General features: G+C 35.4%; 1 protein-coding gene and 1 long non-coding RNA gene across 6 annotated transcripts; both read left to right on the top strand.

The window, feature by feature from the left end:
* The first annotated feature begins 56 nt into the window (after positions 1-56).
* On the top strand, positions 57-23,391 carry LOC145964296 (uncharacterized). 5 transcript variants are annotated; one of them, XM_083086888.1, is made up of 10 exons: positions 57-1,007; positions 3,314-3,841; positions 7,593-7,664; positions 10,759-11,134; positions 12,224-12,392; positions 15,208-15,391; positions 15,735-15,997; positions 16,460-16,955; positions 17,129-17,266; positions 17,420-23,391. In XM_083086888.1, the coding sequence occupies exons 2-10, from the start codon at positions 3,460-3,462 to the stop codon at positions 17,815-17,817; spliced, it is 2,478 nt and encodes an 825-aa protein (XP_082943014.1). In that variant the 5' UTR covers positions 57-1,007; positions 3,314-3,459; the 3' UTR covers positions 17,818-23,391. The 5 variants fall into 5 exon arrangements, with proteins under 5 accessions (XP_082943014.1, XP_082943016.1, XP_082943015.1 ...); XM_083086890.1 differs by lacking the exon at positions 57-1,007 and adding an exon at positions 1,509-1,828; XM_083086889.1 differs by lacking the exon at positions 57-1,007 and adding an exon at positions 1,509-1,860.
* LOC145964298 (uncharacterized) lies at positions 8,304-10,749 on the top strand. Its single transcript, XR_014436405.1, has 3 exons — positions 8,304-9,729; positions 10,221-10,318; positions 10,402-10,749. It is a non-coding gene; the product is annotated as an uncharacterized LOC145964298 (long non-coding RNA).
* Positions 23,392-23,461: the final 70 nt, after the last annotated feature.

Below are 23,461 nucleotides of genomic sequence, written 5' to 3'. Positions count from 1 at the left end.
GCAAGTAGAAACGGCAACAGCGCTCGCGCTCGCGCTCATGCTCATGCAGTGATCCATGTGACAGAGAAGGAACGTGACAAAAGGTGGCGGAGGGTAACGCCGCCACCACCGCGATCGGAGCGTGAGTGTTTGCCCGGGCGAGCCGGGTGTCTGGTGCGATTCGTGCGCTCTTCTCTCGCTCACATTCCACGTACGTACATACATATCCGTACGTCTCGAGATCGCGCGATATAAGGTAAACGGAGAAGGAAGAGACTCTCGCCTCGCGTCGTGGAAGCGCGTCTCCCGCTCGATTCTCTCGTGACATTTCGCGCTCGCGGGGAAGAGAAACCCGGACGGGGAAGGACGATCGCGGAATGTGCGAATTTACCGAGTGAGCGACTATATACATGACGACGACGACGACGACGACGACGACGGTCGACCGAGCGACGACGACGACCGAAAAGCAAGAGTTCCGCGATACTTGTCTTACACGCCCAGCGGGACTGCTGCGTCACATGGGCCGCGCTCATTCGTCGATACAGCCAGATGACGTCACGAGCCGCGCGACTATTGGCCTGCGATACGGTGCCCGGACACGTGAATCGTGGCCGAGCAAGCATGGCAGTTTGATGCGCAGTGGTTTTCAGCACTTGTAAAATGCCACCGCCACGCGCCAGATCGATCAGGTTATAACCCGCGTTTCGCCGCGCGCTCCGAAACGGTCGGTTCGTCGCGCGGACGTGATCGCGGGCATTTCCCTTCGCGTTGCTTCGCGGCAGCGGCTTCGTCAGCTGCTCGTACGATTCGATCCGTTCCGAGCCTAAGCGAATCACGCGCGCTCCTGGATGACAAATAACGAAAACGTGCTCGGTCCAGGCACACGAGGAAGAAAGGAGAGTGAGTGAGACTTTGAAAAAAGTGGGGAAACGATTATCGCCTACTAGCTGCTGTGTATACTTTTATCCGGTCAGTGTGCGAATCACGGAGAATTTGTGCATCCAGATACAACGTTGTTCTAATACGTAAGTTTTTGGCGGAGAATCTTGCGTGTCCCCCTGTTCCCTTCTCTCCCAGTCTCTATTTATCTCCGTCTATACCTTTCTCTCTTTCTCGAACTACCACGCCCGTTTGAGAGAAAGAGCGACAGGGATGAGGAAAGAGGGAGGAAGCGCGCGCGCGCACGAGAGAGAAAGAGAGCGCAAAAGAAAAAAAATAAAAAGAAGAGAGAAATGAAGGAACGTTAAAAAGGAGCGAGAGAGGGAAAGAAAGAGAAAGAGAGAGAGACAGAGGGACGGGAACAAGTACGGGCGAACTTTATTTAATGGACCATTATTTCTTCCGTTACCAGCGTCTATTTAATTAACATGCGTACGGAGATGATTGCGTGGCGTGTTTTCTGTGCCATAATAGAGCCCGCCAATGGCACGGCGCGTAGCCGGTGACGTCGCGGAGCGCGAGGCTCGCGATTGGCCGGCGTTGCGTGCGTCGTCGACCGTTCTAACGTGCGTGTCGCTTTGTCAGTTTCGTAGCTCACGCGGTTCACGGTGGCACGCTTTCTTTGACTTTTCGCGAAAGGCGCGCGCGCTCCGTCCAGGCTGTCCGCATGTGCGCCTTCTCCCTCACCATCGACAACGGCGGCGGCGGCAGCGACGACGACGACGACGACGGCGGCGGCGACGGCGACGATCGCCTCTCCGTTGCTGATTAATCGCTGCGGACTATCCGGTCGCTCGTCCGTTCCCTCCACAATTTTCTCGTGCCAAGCCCGCGCGTCTCCCGCGGAGAATGCGAATGCGACCGCACGTCGTCGATGTCGTACGCTTTCGCGATTTCATCCGGCGAAGTATACAACTGCTTTCCAAATCACGACACGAGGCAAGCCACGAAGCCTCGTTTCGTTGCATTTTTTTATTACGATGTCTTTATTTTTTTTTTATTATTATTATTCTCCCCCCCCCCTCTCTCTTTCTCTCTCTGATGCTCTTTGCTCTTTTTTTCTTAATATAGCATCAACTTCCGCTAGCGTTTCTCAGGTGCATACATTTTTGGAAATCTTATCGCGGATTAAAACGGAGCGATAAATTGTTTTTATTCATTATCTACATCTTGTATATCGCTCTTTATTTATATGTATTTTTATTTCCTGAGAAATTTCGTCGCCCTGATATTTTTTCTATCGCGATGCCGTTATATCGAGCGGTCTTTTTGACATCGAATTATGTCAGAATGACTATTTTTGCCACCTGGATAAGATTAATGCGGATCAAAATAAATTTTTCCTTTCTCTCCTTTCTCACTTTTTTCTTCCAGCGCGAATTACACGATTTCATGCGCCGATATACACGTGATTGCATATATATTCTCGTGACCGCTTTTACACACGCAAACACAACGTAATGAGATGCCACCGATGATCTCTTTTTTTTTCGTCACGCGGCGGGTAGATAACATAATTCGTCGTCCCGTGTCTACGTGATCTTACGAATTGTCAATTTTCGATCGATCGGAGCAAGGTGTTCGTATCAATCGATCAAATCGCAAAATAAAATCGCACGAGTTGCACAAGTTATCTATCTCGAGATAGAGGAATTGAATCGAGGTGTTATAAGTGTTTCTTTTTTAGAAATAGAAATAAAGTTCATATTATATTTTTACAATTAATAATGATTCTAATAGACGTGTAAATGTCAAAATATAAAAAAGGAACGACTCGCATCATTATGCTTTGCAATCTTTACGCGACAATTTATTAGAAATCGATGTACGACGCGTTTGAAAAGTGCTTTCTCGCGCCTCGCGGGTTCATCTGAAAACATTCTCGCCCCTTTTTCGAGCTCGTCTGCTCGATTCCAGCAACGCAAACTTGGGATGCGTGCTGCCATTCTGTGCTGTAAAAAAAAAAAAAAACTTGCGCCGCGTATCCGCTCTGCGCGTGCGCGGCGCGTTCCGTCTGTTGCAAGAGCGGCACGAGTGGGCGGCCGATGGTGGGGATGGAAATGCTTCCCGCGCGACTGCGTTACGTCACGTAATACGTCACGTGATGTACCTCGTAGACACACCGCGATCGTGACACTCTCCTCCACGGATTATTTTCTAAATAATCTCTCTCTCGACTCCAATTTCAAATAATGCGGCTCTCTCTTCGATTCTCGAATTTGACGAGGGGAAGGTATCGCGATTTTCCCTCTATTTTTTTCCCCACATTCGTTTTTGAAAAATTCTCGCCCCGAATATTTAGCACGTACGAGGCTTTCGGTGCTTTTCACCTGAATCTATTAATAGACGCAAACTTGTTTAATAATGATTAATTTTTTTTCCCCGCCCGCAGATTGTCAGACGCGGCGGACAGCGACAGGGAGAGAGCGGTGAGGGCAGCGTGGGTCGGGCTTACGACTTAGTCTTGCCAATTCATCGCCGGCGTCTGGAACCGGCGGCGGCTGCGGCGTCGGCGGCCGCCGTAACGCCGGCGGTTCGATGCGGCGGAATCAGCACGAGCATTCGACGAGCGTTTGCGAGCAAGTCAGAGAGCCGGCGCAACAGGAACAGAACCGTCACCTCCACCATCACCACCACCACCACAACAACAACAACAACAACAACAACAACAACAATCATCATCACAACCACAACAATCATCGCGCCCCCCTCCCTTCCACGTCCGTCGCGAGGGAACAGCACATCGGCCACAGAATGAGTCTGGAAACGTTGCTGCAAGCGGCCTATTATGTCGAACAGGAGGAGAAGAAGCGGGAGCGTCTTGCGAGTACTTCCTCCTCCTCCTCCTCCTCGGATCAGCACTCGTTTGTGTCCGCGCCGCCCCACTCTAACCACACTTACGCCTCTTCTGAGCCACGTGGTGAGTACCACGCGCCGGGTCTCGGCAACCTTTTATGAATCGTTGGAAGACAGAGAGGTATGCAGCCTTGTCTTGCTTTGCTTTATTCCTTACTTTACCTAGCTTTGCCTTGCCTTAGTTTTACCTTGCTTTATCTTGATTCGTGACGCGAATAAGATTGTCATACTCGAATACAAGCGTCAATATTTTATATTGATATTATCAGAAGTATATTTGATATAAGGGAATTGTGTTCTTTATAAATAGCACATCATTTTAAGATGTTTTTATCGGCTCTAGCTCATAATTTTCATAAAAATGAAATATTCCAAAAATAATTTCATGTAAAATTTTGAAATATATATATATATATATAAATTCAGTCACATATAATATAATTTCTTTTGTTTTTAATATACTATGCTTTTTCTCGTAAACATAGATATGTGTCATACACTGTTTTCTATCGCTTTATCAAATGTAATAATTGCTTGCATATATTCTATACATTATGCAATAATTATTTTGTTGGCGTTGCGAGTGATTGGCTAATAATTAATAACATAATGCCCTTCTTGACAAACGTAATATTTAAATCATTGGATAATATTTAATGTCTAAAAACGGATAAATGTACAGTATATATAGAGGCGCGCGATTCTCAACCAATTTTTCATAAAATATTTTTACTCGAAATTATAATTATAGATTTTATTATCGGAATATTAAAACGTTAATTCTATTGTATTAAATAAACACATTCGTAATTGCCTTTATATATCACAAAATGATGAGTTTGAGAGAAGCAAAAACGTTATGCTGTCAATAATAATGCCTACCTAGATTGAGAAGCACTGACACGCGCAGTCATATGCGATGATCAACGCGTTCACCGCTTCCAAATTAGGCATGATTTACCTTGTGACAGTGTTTCTCAATCATGGTTGAAGAGAAAGTAATGAAGACACCAACTTCTAATTTGCTATTTATTATTATATATTTTGAGATGAACTATCTTATTTTTAGTCTCTCAAGAGTAAATTCATCTTAATTTTGCAATAGCTCTGTTGATATTTTCTGTCTTCCATCAGCAAAATGCTTCTATAGTACAAAAGATTAAACGTTTTTGCTCCGCCCTCAGATATTGTTCGTTGATTAATCGGTTGATCATGTTTGTTAGTCCTTGAACGATCATAAACACGGATTATTGATATCATATTTCTTCGATTGCTATTAAGTTCTTTCAAATTAACTTGACATATTTTGAAAAACTATCAAGATTGACTTTCTAAAATACACGTGAAACATGATTTACCTCGATTTAAAATTTATCGTGTTTGTTCGAGAAACAAATCGCTTTGTTGTTCTTTTGTGGCGATAATTCTGCCGTTGGCTGCGTAATATTCTTTTGTTATCACATATATTTTTTTTACTACATTCCAATACTAATCTTGTATTACATGACGAAATTATCGATGAATAGACTATATTACTGTGCTTTAAGAGAGAGAATCAAAAACGTTGAAAATTTCTTCTTACGACTTGACAAATTGTACATAGAAGCACATGACGGATAGAAACGAACATTTACGAGAGGTTGCTAAGAAAAAGAAAATGAAACTTATCGAGATAGCGGGGGAGGAAGGTATTATTTGTGTAGATATTGGGGGAAGTCGAATCGTTAGAGATCGTAGGAAGAAAAGTATAAAGCGATACGAAAACAAAAGAGACGGGAGAGTCAGTGTCAGCGGCAACCCTGATGCAGCTCTACGGCAATGGCAACAAATCCGGGTATCGCGCACGTGTGTCGGACATGTGAACGAGGATAGAAGATGGAGGAAACCCGGTCACTGACTCTAGAAACTACGGCGCGGAGCGGTCACTCGCATTTCATTCACGAGCGCGCCATCTACTTTCGCGCGCACAGCCAATGTCTTCTCCCCGTCTCTTTTTCTCCCGCCCTCTCCCCTTCCCCCTTCCCCACTTACTCCCTTTCTCTCTTCTTTTCCCCCGGCTCTGCTCCTTTTTCTCTCCCCTCCGCTTTTGCCCCCTTCCCCCCTCTCTTCTCTCTTCCTCACCCTCTTCCTCCCTCTCTTCTCTCTTCCTCACCCTCTTTCTCCCTCCTTTCTCTCTCTTTGTCTCCTTCTCTTCCTCTCTAGCTGTCATTTAATAACATTGTATATATGTATACAAGATTATTTTTTAATGCAAGATAGCACAAAGTGTAAGACGTAAGCTTTACGAATTATATTTTATGTACTATTTATATTGTGCATATGTAAGAAGGATCTGAAACGGAAAAGTCTGCGAGTGCACGCACAATCTCGATCGTAATATGGATTGTTTAAATGCTATAATTGGCTTTTTCTATCTTTGTATATTCGATCTGTTATACCATACGCGATTATACGATAGTACTGACGTAACAGGCAATGTGTGTGTTAAACTATCGTTTAAAACCATCTATTTTCCACGCGACTAAAGGATGCAATTCCACTCTATAATGTCGTATAAAGTCGTATCATGACTATCATTCCTCGTATTTTATATATTTTATTATTTACGTACATGAATTGTCTTTGTGAGGGAAAAATTATACAATTCTCAACATCAGACTTCGCTCGTTCCATTAATTTTTTAAATGATGAGAAATGTATAATTGTGTGTGAATTCCTTTACAATTTTTTTCAATTTTGTAATGTTAAATATACTCTAATCGCACAGTCATAAAATGTTACGATTCGAAGAATCGTCACATTTAAATCTCGTATACATATTTTTTATGACATCCTTTTTTAGTAAATGGCAATTAAATGATAGATTGCAAGTAAACGAAGAAATTTCTTAATTTCTCTAAAAGAAATAAAAAAGGAATACATGTAATTCGAAATATTAGGTAAAGTAAATATTATATTGCAGATATTCGATAACGTTAATTCTATTGGACGAGACAATCGGAGCGTTGACCGCAATCTATGTACAAACAGTTGAGAAAAACATTGTTACGTAATAATTATTACAAAACAGTAATAGTAATATTTAGATGTTATAAAGTAAATAAGGCAGAGATGCGTATAGTTTTATATAAAGCCCACGTAATGATTCCCTCAGAAAGATTGAACACGTGTATGGCACGCGGAGTGTAAGTCGGCAACGACCAATGAATACACGCACACATACGCGGTGAAGTCAGCCGCTGGACTGCGCATGCGCGTTGTCCCCGGCTAAATCCCTACCACGCGCGACTGGCCGCGTGGCGTAGTAATCAATCTGCGATGTTGCCGGTTCTTTTCGTTTGGAGAGGGGCTTTGGGTGAGCGGATTGAAGTAAGATGGAGCTGCTCCGGCGAATTTCTCCCCATCCTCGTGTTCCTACACGCGTTCGTGCATCCCCCACGCCGTAGCCACGGCTATCGCACGCCGAGGATTGTCTGGGAGAAATATTAACCTAACCTAACCCAACCTGTTCTCTAATCACTGTAGCACATGAAGACGCACATCTTTCAATTTTTCATCCCTCATTATTTTGGATTTACTATAGAGGCTGGCTTGACGGTGTACCTGACAAAAATTTGGGATAAATAGATATAATGGAAAATATGGCATATAAATGAAGAATGAAAGAATGAGTGAAAGAATAAGTAAAGAATAAGTGAAGATATGTTTCCTACATTTTTTTACATTTTTACATTTATTAATAAAATATGAATTAATTATATATGTATATGAATTGATAAAGTTTAAAGTATTAATGATGGTTTCTGTGTTCTCAGGTGCAAAATTTAAAAAAGAACGCACAGAGCCAGATGATCTCTTTTGTGAGGAGAAAATGCTGATTATCGATGGTGAGTTTACATTTATGTGCATGTGGTGTGTATGTGTACGTATATGTAGCACGCACATGTATGCGTAGATTGTTATTAATCTAAATAACATTTAACAGCGATGTAATATTGCACAAAATATAGATGCAATTATCAATTGTCATAAATCTAATAGAAGCTATACACATTATGCATATAATGTAATATCTAATAGTCAATCAACTATCTTTGGATTCTGGATAATGTCAAAAACAGCTATTATTCTGATCAATATAATTTTTGAAATTTGTAATTTTTTGCGAATATTTTCTAAAATATTTATCAGATAAAAAAATTCCTTACATACACAATAAATGATTGAGTTTAAAACTTAGAATATGTGACAACAAAATTATATGGATTTCTATTTTAAAAACTTAAATTGAGCTGGAAATGATTTTAAAAAGTTCATTTTATGAAAAAAAAAGAAAAACAACGTTAAAAATTTTCATCTTGAAAATTTTCGTTCCACAATTTTTATAAAAATTTTTTTCATCAAATTTCAAGCTATTTAATTATTTTAATTAAAATAGAATACTGCATAAAGCAAATTTATTTTTATTAATATTTTTTATTAAGTAGAGAATAATGAAAATTTTTTATTCAGGAAAAGAGATATGTATGTCTATAGATAATTTGAATATTGTTTGAATATCGCTATATCACTCCTGATAAAAGCGTGCATGATTTGATACGCCTGATTAAAGTGCCGTCGAAACAAGTCCTTCGTATAATTTAGACAGAATAATTTGCTGAATGAAAGCAGTTCCCATAAAGATAGAAATGTCACTACTGTAGAAGAGACTGAAAAGAAGTTGCATTACTACTACCACTGCCCCGCCACTACCATCACCACGACTGTCTAGCTAGAAGGGAGGTTTGAAGACGTCACACAGATCGGAGATGGCATTTAAGTTTAGATTTCAGTCGGTACCCGCGACTTACGCGATACAAGTTTCGTTCGGTTGCTGTGCATTCAATCATTGCAACTGATCGGTCGCTATCACTATCTAAGACAAAATCGAGATTAGTTGATCGACTGGCGTACACTCATTCATCAAATTGCACATTTCTACAGTAATATACGTATATTACAATAACGAATTAGAAACTCTCAAGATAAGATTAGAGATTCAGAATTAAAAGTTTTTCTTTGAGGGTCTGTACTTTGTAGGAATAACAAGTGACGTAAAGTGTAAATGCAACACTATCTATTTTTCGTTGTCAGTGAAAAACGAAAAAAATTCTTTCTCGCTATAAAATTTCTTTTATTAAATTTCAACTTGTTTTCCTATCACAGCTGTTTAAAATACATGTAAAATGCGTGAATGTTAATGCGATAGTCGGAGATCATCATGGATAAAATGTTCATCGGGAGATGTCCTTTGGAGGATATTTCTTCGAGAATTATTTCCAGAGAACGAGATGGTGAAGATGATTAGTGATACGACCCTCGGGATCGTCCGAACAGGTTCGTTACTCCTTAGTGAACGGGTTTCGAAAGCCTGGATTTTTTTAGCGCGCCTTTCCCTTCTCTGGTCGCCGCTATCGCGGCGTGTCTTCGATCTTATCATCTTGTGCACACTTGGCGCTTCCGCAGTTTTCTCGTTCACATCCTTATTAAGCCCGCTCGATGCCGAGAGATGACAAATCGGTCGTCGCAACATCTAACCATCGATGTTGACGTCGATTCGCTATATGTGAACATGACGTGTGGTCGATTGATACTCCCGAAATGAAAGGAAGCTAAGGTGTCGATCGGCGATTTTTAAAAAAAAGATGCTTCTTCTGGTATCAGACGGGATTATGTCGCCGATAATGCAAGCACACGCGATTCTGAATGCGCGCAATCCCGTCATCGACATCGGCATTGTCGGCGAGGCCAATAACATCGTGAGCAGTCTAATGGATGCGAATAGTCTGCCGCTGACACCGACGCGAGTTGTCGGTATAATCGACATTGTTAACAGCGGAGAATTGCTACGACGTAGCAACGATTGGATGTCATCTTCGCCGAAAAAAAAGTGGATACGGCATTATCTGCTCGGTAAGACCTCCTTCCCGTGTGCGTCCAAAAATGGGTATTTCATTAATATCTAATATCAATAATTTGTTTAAAAATTGAAAATAATTAATAATATTGTCATAATGATGATAACATGAGGGAGAGATGCAAGTATAGATTAATGGTTAAATTATCTACTTATAATTGGATCTTCCTAGGATATTTTTGTAAGCAAATATATAATATTTGAGAATTTTTTTAAAGTATAGAATATTTTATTATTCTACATCAGCACTTAATGACAAATTAATTATTTAATTTGTCATTAATTTGATTAATCTTGAATCGAATTTATTGGAGCGGCACCTAGACATTAAAAATTATGTAGTAATCAACAATCGAAAATGAGATCTTAAAGAAAAAACAGAATTATATTTTTTAAGTATTTAATTTCAGGTAGATTTTAACGTAATCTTAATTTAAAACGTATAGAAATATATAATATATAATACATAAATCGAATTATTTTGTAGAAGTATGCAAGAAATTATTCTTCTGAAACAGATATTGATATTAAATTTTCATCTGTGAAAAGAAAAGCACTTGTAAATATTTCTATCTTAAAAAATACGTAAGCAAGCAAATCACAAATTTATCGCTATCACATAAAAAATCCTTGGAATTCGTACAGTGATTGATTGTTTTCGCCAATAGTTGTCTGTGACGGTCTCTGATGTACAACAAATAATTCTGAAACTCTGTTCGAAAACTATTCGCACCCGGAATATATCCTGCTTCCACTATGATTTACCCAGGTTTACTACCCTCAGGGTAGTGTTTCGGAACGCAGCTTTTAATGCTAAACAATGTTGACGAATGGTTCGTGCATGCGCAGAATACTCCACTATATGTATTGTGCCATGATTTCTGGACATACTTGATAATAAAAGTTTCTTTAAACTTTATTCTTGTAAGATATGGATTTTTAAGATAAAATTTAAAAGTAAATTTTGATATAATAATTTCTAATAATTTATGTGTGTAAGTGGAATAATCTTAACGATGTTGCAGAGGAGGAACCATTGGAAAACAGCAGGACGAGTCAATCGATTGCATCACGAGAGAATTCTGTAGTCTCTGGCACGCGAGTCACTGTGCCGTTATCAACTGGATCGAATCCTGTTCAGCTGACTGCGCTTCACTCCACCTCTCATCACCATCATCATCACCATCACCATCACCATCATCATCATTCGCAACAGCTGCAACAGCAACAACAACAACAACAACAGCAACAGCAACAACAACAGCAGCATAATCACAGTGATCATCATAACACACACAATCACTATGTGGAGAATCATAATCCGAATCAATCTCAGCAAAGTGTGGGCAACCTCGTGGTCGATGTCGAAGCGAATCACGAAAATAAAAAACATCGGACTGGGTAAGATTCTTTAATTTCTATAATATTTGTTTATTTCTCCTCATCTTTATTTCTTTTCTCGCATTTTTCCAATTTTTCTAGATGTATGTTTGTAACTCCGAGATTACAAAGTTCTCTGACAGCGTTCTTGCAATTTTAACTATGAAATAATTTTGATTTTACGATATTGCAAAATCAACTTAATAATAAGATCTTATTTATTTGCTTACATGTTACATTATAGTTCTTTATCTCGTTATATCATTATATTTACCTATCTTCTTTTTGCACTTGAATTTATTTAAGATACGCGATAATAATGTTTTTATAATGGACACATACTTAAGTGCACACCAACATACATTACATTGTAAATCGATATGTTAGCCTGTTGCTTCACATTCTCGCTTCATCTCCCAACACAAGCATCACCGTCGCCAACGCTGCACAAACTGCTATACCTATTTACGCTGTGCACGTGTGCAAGGTGAATGGCACGTGTACTATGTCATTTGTCGCATTATATCGCGCGGCGATAACGTCTGCCACTTAGATTATTCCATGATTGCATCAGAGAGCGCAAAATTATAATTGCAGATTTTGTAATAAATAATAAAGATTTAATAACTTTGTAAATTAATTCGTATAATGATTTCGTTCCCGTAAAAAATTGTGAAAGATTCCGTGGAATTATATTGAATTTAATCAACACGAACATGAAACATTATTTTTTTTTACTCCAAAATGTAATTACAATATATATTATTATATCTGCTGCTATCCTTCACTGTAAAATATTTGATATCCTGTAACAAAAATTACAAAGTTTGTGAATTATATTTATTTTAATGTTATTAAATGTATCGATATTATTGCATTATATTTTTTCCAAATATTTACATATTATTATCTAGCACATTATATGAAAAAATGGAGAAATATTCATCAATTTAACAAATCTAAACAGGAAATTATATATACGTTATTAATTTTTTAATTACAATTAATTTAAAAATTCAAATTAATATAAAGATTAAAAAAGATTAAAAGAAGACAAACTTTTTAATTTCTATATATAATTATTCTTATCATTTATATTTTCTTGCATAGACCGTGCGTGATCCGATCTGGTACGAGGGAGGTACACAACAAGTTGGAGAAGAATCGTAGGGCACATCTCAAAGAATGTTTTGAGCTTTTGAAGAAGCAGCTACCATTGCAAGATGAGAAGAAATCTTCGAATCTCTCTATTCTTCATGCGGCGAATAAATATATACGGGTATGTTATATATATTACTTAAATAAATAGTTTCAATCTGTTTTTTTTTATGATTTATGTAATTTTTTTACATTTATTTTTTTTTAATATTACATATAATAAATGTCCTAAATCTATATAATATAAATTATATAGATTTAAATCAACTGGATTAGTGTTAGCTTTCATATGATTATGAATTCATTTGGAATAGACAATCATGTTATTGTCTAATTAAAAGAAAAAAATTCATATCTCTCTTTATACAAATATTTAGATTTTTTATCCTTCTGTCTATTGTTTTTACGTCATTGTAATCGATAACATACAAAACTCGTCACTGATTACCGTATAAAATGCGCTCATTGTTTTATGACAAATTCTTATACACGATTTATAGTCGATATACATATAATTACTTATGCATGTCACATATACATACGTGTGCATAATATTTTACGTTTGAATGCGGATGTTGAAATAAACGTATCAGTTCCTGAATAAAACCGATCCTTGAATTGAAAAATATGAATTTATAAAATAAAACGAAATATTTAAATTTTGACGAAAAAAATATTTTATACATAAAATATTAGTCACGTTTTCTAAAAAAAAATTTCCTATTTAAATATTTTTTTAGAATAAATAAAAATACATTAATAATTATAGTTTTTGTTTAGGAATTGATCTCGTTCTGAAACTGATACGTTTTTTACCTTACGTAGCGATTAAATTTACATTCACGCGAAATCTGCATTTTATAGTCAATGCATCCTTGCACAAATAAAGTTCACACTGTCGAAAATATTATCATCAAAATGTGATTATCTCAAAGATGATCAAATGTTATATATAATTATAATTTTTTTAGGCGATTGTTAATTCAGGATAATGAAGAAGAGAAAATTTTTATTTTGAAGCTACAATTCTCGTTATTCACATATTTAGTTTTTGTATGAAAATTCTCCTTTCCACTTCTTATGTTTTACTTATTTAATTTTTTTCTTCTGTCTATATTTACAATCTCTCTTTCACTCTTACACATATATCTATTAATTACTTCCTCTTTTCTTCCATATCTCTGGACATATCCGCGTATTCTTCTATAAGAGATATTATACATATATCAGCACCACATGATTATGCGGTTATCAGTATTATGTTACGTAGCATGTACATGTTGCTATCTACTTTATTTTCTGATATCGTTGTTGGCGATTGTTAGACATAATGCTTTTCGTTCTAAGCCGCCAAAAGCCGACAAAAGTCAACATTAATGGATATCATAATATATTGGACATATAAGCTTCATTATTCTAATCGATCCTAAAATAAAAATACTAATTTTAATATCAAAAAAATCGAAAATTAATTTCTTTTATAGTATTTTTAAGTTTAGAGATAATTATATTTCAATAACATTGTAATATACAATATTGTTCAACATCTTAATAGCAAATCAAAAAGTATAAATAAATATATATATAATGTTTATTTTATACGTTTTTATATTTATTCATTCATATAATTTTCTGTCTCCAATTATACGATCAATAATGAATCAATATTTTTTTATTTTAATGTGTATTGAAAATGGAGTTTTCCAATAAATAGTTTTGATAGGTTAATAAATATATTTATGTGTTAGCATATATACACTCGTCAACAAAATTATCGCATAGGTAATTTCATGTCAAATTTTCGCATAACTTCAAATAAGTATAACTCCGTAAATGGTCGTATTTGAAAAATTTTTTTCTCATTCTCAAGCTTAAAGCCTCTATTTTGAAAATCATTTGTCAGATTTAGAATTTATCCTCTCCCCCCTCTCGTCATCTCCTCAAAAGTAAGGACGTGTTACGTCTCCAAAAAATTGCATACTTTGACGCATTCCACGGGGTGGAATAAATTTTTTTTGCAAATTTCATGATAATCATCGTTAAATATGGACTTTTATGTGTGAATTAAAAAAAAAATTTTTTTGTACGATTTTTTTGGCGGAGTTACAACATATCAAAGTTACCTATACATTTTTGTTCATTTACCGCCATTAGCATTAACCGATGCGCACCACGAGGAGGTTGCTGGTCAGATTTGGCGCATCATGTGTGTGTGTGTGTGTGTATGAACATTTCCACATTTTCGTCCTCCAACACACACACACACACATAGACAAACACACACAGACACACAGCAGAGAGGGTTTGGAGTCAAAAAATGCTATGGGAGTGACGAACCGTAGAGTCCTTATCTCTGCTGACACACACACACACACACACACACACACGATGCGCCAAATCCGACCAGCAACCTCCTCGTGGTGCGCATCGGGTAATGCTAATGCTGGCGGTAAATGAACAAAAATGTATAGGTAACTTTGATATGTCGTAACTCCGCGAAAAAAAATCGTACAAAAAAAATTTTTTTTTTAATTCACACATAAAAGTCCATATTTTATGATGATTATCATGAAATTTGCAAAAAAAATTTATTTCACCCCGTGGAATGCGTCAAAGTATGCAATTTTTTGGAGACGTAACACGTCCTTACTTTTGAGGAGATGACGAGAGGGGGGGGGAGGATAAATTCTAAATCTGACAAATGATTTTCAAAATAGAGGCTTTAAGCTTGAGAATAAAAAAAAATTTTTCAAATACGACCATTTTTGACGGAGTTATACTTATTTGAAGTTATGCGAAAATTTGACATGAAATTACCTATGCGATAATTTTGTTGACGAGTGTAAATAAGCAATAAAAATAGAGACAAAGACCTTTATATCTATTATTATAAGAAACAGTATTTAAAATCATTTTTCTTTGCTATTATTTCGCAGACATTGACAAAGAAAGACCAAGATTATGAGCACGAGATGGAGAGACTCGCAAGAGAGAAAATCGCGGCTCAACAAAAGTTAATGGCATTGAAAAAGGAACTCAATGCGACTTGGGATCATATCGACATCAACTCTCTTCTGTTGGAACAGAATTCAGGGACGGACATGACAACCGCTAAAAATGGTAAGATACATTTGTAATATCAAACAATAAGAAACATGCAGAAATGGCAATGTTTAATTTTTTTGAGATTATCAATTTTATCTATAATCTTTTATTCTAATAATTTTTTTTGTTTTAAAACTTTTATTCTAAATATTTTATTATATTTCGTTTAAGAAATAAAATATATATACACATATACATATATATATACATATATTTTATATATATATATATATATATATATATATATATATATATATATATATAGTTTTATTCGTGAAATTTTTTCCTTATTTAAAACTTTTGAAATATTTTAAATAAAATCTTTTACCTTATAGCATGTTCCTTTTATAAATTTTAGAAAGTATAGAAGTGGATGTTGCCGGACTTCCACGAGGTGGTACGAGATACAGTAGCACGAGCAGTCTAAACAGCGTAACGACAGCCAGCTCACCGCAAACATTGCAATCCACTAGTACGACTTCCAATATGCATAATCAAGCCGCAAATTCGGGTGCCGTCTGTCAAACGCAAGATATAAATCTCGTACGAGGCTCCAGAGAAAGTCCGCCTGCGAATTCGATGCCTAGTGCAGTACCTACATCTAGCATTTCTACTCCGCAGGTATATCTCAGCTTTCCTAATTGAACGCTAACAAAGTTATTTCGGCATCATATCCAAGGTCAGATCGTAAACATTGCGATTTGAAAATAATTTGGTGCTAAAGTAAATTACCACGCATTTGCAGAGCCGCTTTATAGATTAGTACTAAAAGCGGCTTTGAAAATTCGTGACACGATTTTTTTTGATAATATTGTTTCTTTTCCTAAAAACTTTCATTGAACTATAGTTTATATTAAAATTTGCCAACTAATGCTTGTCATGTATAAATATAATTATTGCATTTTTTTAATTTTTATCTAAAACAATGATTTTTTTTGTCTCACTGTATTGTAATGTATGTACTCAGATAACTAAGTCTGCCGAGAGTAGATCTTGTTAAATTGTTGTCAGCGAAAAAATATAATAGGCTACTACGATAGGCTATGAAAACTAGGATAGACAAGAAAGATATTTTTGTTTCAGGAAAAAGTTGCTACATCCACAGCTAGTATAGTGCAGCAATCACATCAGCTACATCTGCCTATCAGCGCTCAAATGTTGAACACGAGTCAGGGTCTTGCAACTATTGTACCGACTTTACAGCACATCGGACCGGGGCTTAGGGTAGTGCCAAGTGATACACGGCAGCTCTTGGTCGCTCATACCACCGGCAATAACGAACCTAGATCGCTGACATTAGCAGTTCAAAACTCCTCAGATCAATCTAGGCCACCGTTGATCGCTGTGCAATCAAATACTGGAAATGAGCCAAGGCCCGTGGCATTGGTCGTTCATTCGTCCACCGCCAATGACAACAGAGTGACATTTGTGCACTCTAATCTGTCCAACAATGACAGGCCACTGGCTTTGGCCATGCAATCGTCCGCGAGTGATGTTAGACCTGTCACATTCGTGCATTCGGGGAATGAAGGCCGGCCATTGGTCCTCGCTACGCATTCTCCTGCGCTGAATGTGTCAAGTAAGTTTTTTATAGAAATCTAATCTAAATAAAACCAAATTTCATAAAAATCTACACACTTTTTTTCGGACGTATGCCTTAAAAATCTTTCTCACGTTTATTTAGGATCTCTGTAATGCAGACGGAATAAACAAGCTCTAGGATTTCTAAAATAAAAATATTTTCTCGTACAGATACTCAAACGAGAATAAGAACGGGTGACGCACAGACTACACATAAAATGGTTAGTGGCGTAACGCTGGTCGGAGGCAATGGCTCGGAATTAGCAAGACTTCCCGGTGGTGCGGAACTAAATATACTTCCAGCAAATGGTGTGTATCAATGCAACGTGTGCACTAGCTAGATGCATGCTAACTATTGAAATATTCATTCCGTTTCTACAAACGCAACTGTTACCATAGTTTCGGTATAGTATAAAAAAAAAACAAAAAAAATTGATGTTGCGTTTGTTTTTCTGATTGCAGGATTAACTTTAAGTCACGCAGGAGTGTCGCTTCAAACTACTGCGGGCAAATCAGGCTCGACAATGATGCAGAACGCTTCGTCCACAGAAAGTATAGCCCATATCGTCGGTCAACACACGCCTCTTTCCGGTTTGACTCCGATCGTTACGCCGATGACAGTTGTTTCTCAGGGTAATCAGGTGACCGCTCACATACTAGCACCGTCTAGCCTGGCGGGGAAGATGATTACCACTCCGATCCTCAAGTCTGTAGGACAGATGCCGCTCGTAAATGCTCAGTACCTTAACACCACGACTTTAGTGAAACCTGTTGTTGTGGTAAGCTCGTCAACATCAACGCTACCGTCGACAACGGCTTCCAGTACACAACCTCCGTCAACTTCAAACTCGACTGTCTGACAATATCAAGGAAAAACAAAATTAATCTGATCGTGTTGGAATATCAAACTATGGATTGTCGAAATTTTTGATAATCAGAATTTTTATGTTCTAAAATAAATATATTTTTTGTTATTTGTTGAAATTACATATTAACAAAATTAGACACAATAAATGACCTAAAATTATAACTATTGAGATAAAAAATGAGGTAATTAAAGAATCTTGAGCGGAAAAAGCCTTTGTCCATTGTGCTATTCCTAATATCGAAATAGCCTTGCATTTTAAAACTTTAATTATGTGAGGATTGAATTCAAGATTTGAGCTTTTCCGAAGAAGAAATCGACTGAGAAAGTGTGAGAAAAAGACCTTGCTCAACTCATGCAATGTATATTTGTACAGTACCTTAGTTTTGTTAGGCAAATTAGATTATTACATAAATTAATAAAGTTCAAAGGGCTAATTTATGGCCATAGTCCAAGTGTCCACAATAAAAAAGCTTATTACAGCATGTTGATAAATTAACGCTTTTAAAACTCTTGGTCTCTATATTGATTTATGATATAAACATATTTAAATTATATATTTATTATATTATAGAAAAACTAAGAAAAAATTTTTTGATATATTTTCGATATAGATCTATATATTATTGAACACAAGTGGTGATATGCAAAAAGACTAATTTATTTGGATATATTTGGATATGCAAAAAATTTTTACGTGATTTCTCGTTTTTAATCCAACATGATTACAGTTGCAGTGACTAAGAGCTGCAATCTGATTAATACATGAGAATAACATTAACATTTGGCTTAAGATATCTGTTATTCGCTGACCATTGGAGCTAAATTACATCTTGAATTGCTTATTAGAATAATATTGCAAGAGTTAGAACAGAGGTGACAGTAGTGTGATAATTAGGAAAAAACACATTTCAAATTGAATGTAAATTATAAGTTGTATTTATATTTTGACAAACAGTAGATCAATATGACATAGCACATTTGATGAAGTCTGGACAGCAATTTGAAATGTGTTTATACACTAATAAAACTGGATTATTTGTTTAAGTCACTATACACACACACACACACACACACACACACACACACACACACACACACACACACACACACATATATATATATATATATATATATATATATATATGTATGTATATGTATATAAAGTAATAACGGTGCAGTTATATGTATGTATGGTCACGATTATGCTACCTTAATTTGACAAACCGTTTTCTTGTAATATATGTTATTTGAATAATTTTTTTAGCATATTTTCGATCAACCGTTCTTTCATTATGCTTACTTTGACTTTCTTTTTCTGAGCAATTTATGTTATTTTGATTAAATATTTTTCTATAAATAACAGAAAAAAGTAAAATTTTGATTTGAAGTAAAATAAATTTTACTTTTTTATATAATTTTTAAAGTACTTCTTTTGTGAAATCTAAAAATAAATTGATAAGTTTTATTGTACCTTATTGAAATTGACAAAAATACTACAAAAAATAATATTAATGATACATTTAGAATATCATAAGAGAACGAGAATAATATTAATATTAAAAATCTATAAAAAAACGTTATGAGTTAATAGAAAACAAGGATTAATTAATCATCTATTAATCGAAAATTGGAAAATTGAAGACTATGATGAATTTTACCATAAGGTGGCTGTGGAGAACAGATATTGAACTTCCTATGGGGATATCTGTTTTAATTTTGATAATTCAATCGCAAGATGGAATTTTTGTTGCACTGATGAATAAGAGTGAAAATTATTTAGAAACAATGGTAAAAAAATAATTTAGATTTGTAATAATACACTTAAGTATTTATTCCTTTGTATTTAGTACACACACACACACATACATATATATAACAAATATATATACAGAACAAATCGCTATTTTACGCTTTTCACAAGCGCATAATTATAATTTATTAAAATCATATTATTTTATTATATAGAAAGATTTAGGAACACTTATTTCAAGTTTTCGTCATCATTTACTTCTATTATAAATACACAAGTTTTCGTCATCATTTACTTCTATTATAAATACATGTACATTATAATGGTTTATTCTATTATTAGAAGTATTTGTTTGCATTAATTGAATTGGTGCATAACACTTAAAATTCAAATAGAATAAAAGAGATATAATAATATAACTATTTCTGTGAGGAAAATAGAAATAATTGCATTCACCTATTGCACTTTTAATTTTCTATAAGTACATAAAGTCTTTATGTATTCTTAAAATTGTATTTTATGCTTTTCATGTTTATTCTCAAAGTATGGGATCGTTACTATTAGTAAAATAAAAAACTCGTTTGATCAACACACTAATGTCACAAGCCATTTTATAAATGTATTCTCGATATTCTAAGTGCATAGTGTTTATATAATGAAGTATATTTTTGATGTAATTCGATATGTGATGCAATGGTATTTTCTTTCATTACATTTTTGCATGCGTGACTATTGACTATCTTTTCGGATAGCTCAACTTTTATTTATATATGTTAATGTTACTATCTCATATCTGCATAAAAAGAGATATATGTTTTATATTCTTTAATTGTTTAAATTATTTAATTGTATGATATGATTATAGTGGTTTGAGTTAAGATATGAATGCTTATCTCTTAATGCACTATGAAATCACATATGTAACATATACTTTGTTAAATTACTATATAAATAATATGTTGAATTATATTATTTAACATATCACTATCTTATGCAGACAAATATTTTACTGAGAGAGAAATTCAACATAACAAAAGTCGATCAAGCAATAGCTTGTATAATTTTTATACAATGTATAGATTTTTTTCTTTAAATCTTACACATCACTTGGTATTATATCTTAATTTATATCTTAATATCTTAATTATTTTTTGGATTTTGTCGCTTTTTTTATTTAAATTTAGCGATTTTATCATTTTCGATGTAAAGGAAGAAATGAATGCAAATTATAAAATTAATAGTCAATTGTATGATATATTTATCACTTTTTATTTAATTAGAATTTGGGATAAAAGAAAATTCAATTTGTAATAAAGGTGAAAAATTGTTTTTCAAATATGATTCAACATATTAATCAACAAAAATTTCGTTGAATTATTTTTGACGCAAATTTACTCGACTAAGTTTCAAGTCGTGCAATAAATAAAAATGGCCGTATTATGTACCCGGTGGCATATAGGGCAAGAAACAAAGTTATGTGAGAGATGAGACTAGATGACCAGACATAGAAAAAAGATATAATTGAGCGGGAAATATCGCAAAAATAATATTTTATATCTGCTATTTGATTGCGACTGAAACTACTGTCGGAAACTGTAAGCGATAATAGCCTCGTGTAAATAACTTCTTTTGACGGAAAGAAACCGTCAAATGAATCGAGATGTTGTTCGCAACGGAAAAAGAGACTAGAAATAACACATTGAACGCGCGATATGAATAATCTGTACATGCGTGTACGCGCGTGTGTGTGTGTATGTGAACATAATGTGATATAAATAAATAAAAGATTAATTAGCACACAGTAGCGTTTAAGAAGAAAAGCATCAACTGTTAAATCTCGTTTATGGCGTAGATAGATGCTGGTATAATTATACATTTGCTAGTATCCTACAAAACGTCAAAAAAAAATGAATTGTATATAAGAATAAATACGAGAGAGGGAGAGCAGAGGAGATATTGTAAGATATAAATATAATAAATATGTGAAAAATAAGAGAGAGAAAAAGAAAGAGATAGTAAAAGATGCTAACGAACGAATATAGCGTGATGAATTGTGCCCGATTTAACATTGTCATGCCGATAATAAAACCGGCGTTGTGTATATCCTATATATAATAAAATCTGCAGAAACTATTGTATTTGAATGAATGATGGCGAGCAGAATAAGTATGTGTAAGGCTGCGTGTTGTAAGAAAGTAGTTACTGTTGTAGTCTATGTCGAATTTTGTTATATGCCTCGGCTGCAAACGATTGTACGTCCTTTGACACACTTCGATTTTATTACATCGTAAAAAGAGGGGAAGATGAAAAGAGCTAAGGGTTTTGAGGAAAAGAAAAGGGAGAAAAAGGCGGATGACAAACGTCGCCAAAGAGATTTATGTTCTCTTGGCGTGCAAACATTTCTACACACATATTTCGTTGAAAAACACGTATGATAAAAGCTCTATTACAATAATATAAATAAAAATTTAAAGATGAGTGTGACGGTTGCCTAATGCTCCTTACAATTGTCTACGCCGGCTCGGGACTCTGCTCGATGTTGGCAGCCGAGTATAAACAACGACGATGACAGATGCTATTCCACACTGCATATGCACGTGTGTTGCGTGTGTGATTTTTTTCGAATAAAAATTCGATGGATAATACATAATTCAAGAGCTTATTTGCAAACCGTCTTTAATCTATATATCTAAAAATAAAAATTGTGTTATTAAAATAGAAAGCTCTTTTTCGAGAATAAGTGCTTTTTCCCTTTTTATTTCTCTCGTTCTTTTTTTCGAAAAAAATAAGCTCTTTAATTCATGATCAATCCCGGTGAATATTCTAACGAGAAGATCTGCAACATGTAAGACATTGGACTTTGGTGATCGAGCCGAGAATAACGAGCTTGGCGGGACCACTGTGCGCTTATAGTACGAAATAAGATAATGATCAAAAGATTTCGAAGAAGAGATTCATAGTCATAGTGATACCTCCTCGAGTCGCGTAAACGTGGTATAGAGGTCCGATTCTCCAGATTGCGATCGCGATCGCATTCTATTCGCTGTATAGTTGAATAAGCGAATCGAAAGAAATCGTCTTTGGCAGACCGAATGCAAGAATCAAAATCGGATATCTGCCTTTCAACAGCTAGTATTTAGAGATTAAGTGTGTCAAATGTGTGTATGTGGTGTATGCGTGTGTGCGTGACATCAATGCGAATGCTCGATCATGTCGACTCGTTGATTCCCCGTGAAACTTAGAAAAATCTAAAACATTGTTCTAAACAACAGATTACATTAGAATACATTTCTCAGGATAGGACAAATTTTAAGTTTATTTATTTTGTTAAAAAAATATGTAATATTGACGTTTCCTGATACATCTTTATCATATCGTTTTTACTATATCTTTATCATATTCTAACTTTATTTGATAAAGATTTTTACGAACGCAGATATCAGATTCGCATTATCAGATATGTTTAAAAATCTCTTTTATTACACATAAATTACAGCAATTATATACTTTTGTGTCGAGAATATACCCATACAAAAAATATTGCAGCAACATTGCTGCAATATTTTGTGCTGTATGGATAGTAAGCCATTCGGAGCGCGCTCCGAATCGAACGACGTGGAAACGTGTTCGTCGTGTACGATAGCTGACAGAAAATATTTCAGATTTCTAGGAATTTAAACTATTATTTAGCTCTTGTTCGATTCGTATGTGTGTAAGGTCGACTCTGAAATTTTTCTCCGTCATTGAGCTCATGAAATCGACCAACGCGTCTTTCGCTTGGCTGACTTGCAAACAAATAAACTGATTAATAGTTTAGCCATTGTTTCTTTAATTCGACGAATCCACAAATGGTACGTGTAATTTCTATCGATTTTTCGCTTGTATA

The sequence above is a fragment of the Camponotus vicinus genome, unplaced genomic scaffold (genome assembly GCF_025532165.1).
Source record: "Camponotus vicinus isolate PSW18456_S1 unplaced genomic scaffold, iyCamVici1.0 SCAF_13, whole genome shotgun sequence".
Lineage (NCBI taxonomy): Eukaryota > Metazoa > Arthropoda > Insecta > Hymenoptera > Formicidae > Camponotus > Camponotus vicinus.
Note: the sequence above shows the minus strand (reverse complement) of the source record. Positions and strands in the feature narration are given on the sequence as shown.

Coding starts and splice junctions, on each gene's coding strand:
- LOC145964296 (XM_083086888.1), top strand. CDS start 3,460: ATGCGGCGGAATCAGCACGAGCATTCGACGAGCGTTTGCGAGCAAGTC. Junction 12,393..15,207: donor CGGCGAATAAATATATACGG/GTATGTTATATA, acceptor ATTATTTCGCAG/ACATTGACAAAGAAAGACCA. Junction 16,956..17,128: donor TCCTGCGCTGAATGTGTCAA/GTAAGTTTTTTA, acceptor TTTCTCGTACAG/ATACTCAAACGAGAATAAGA.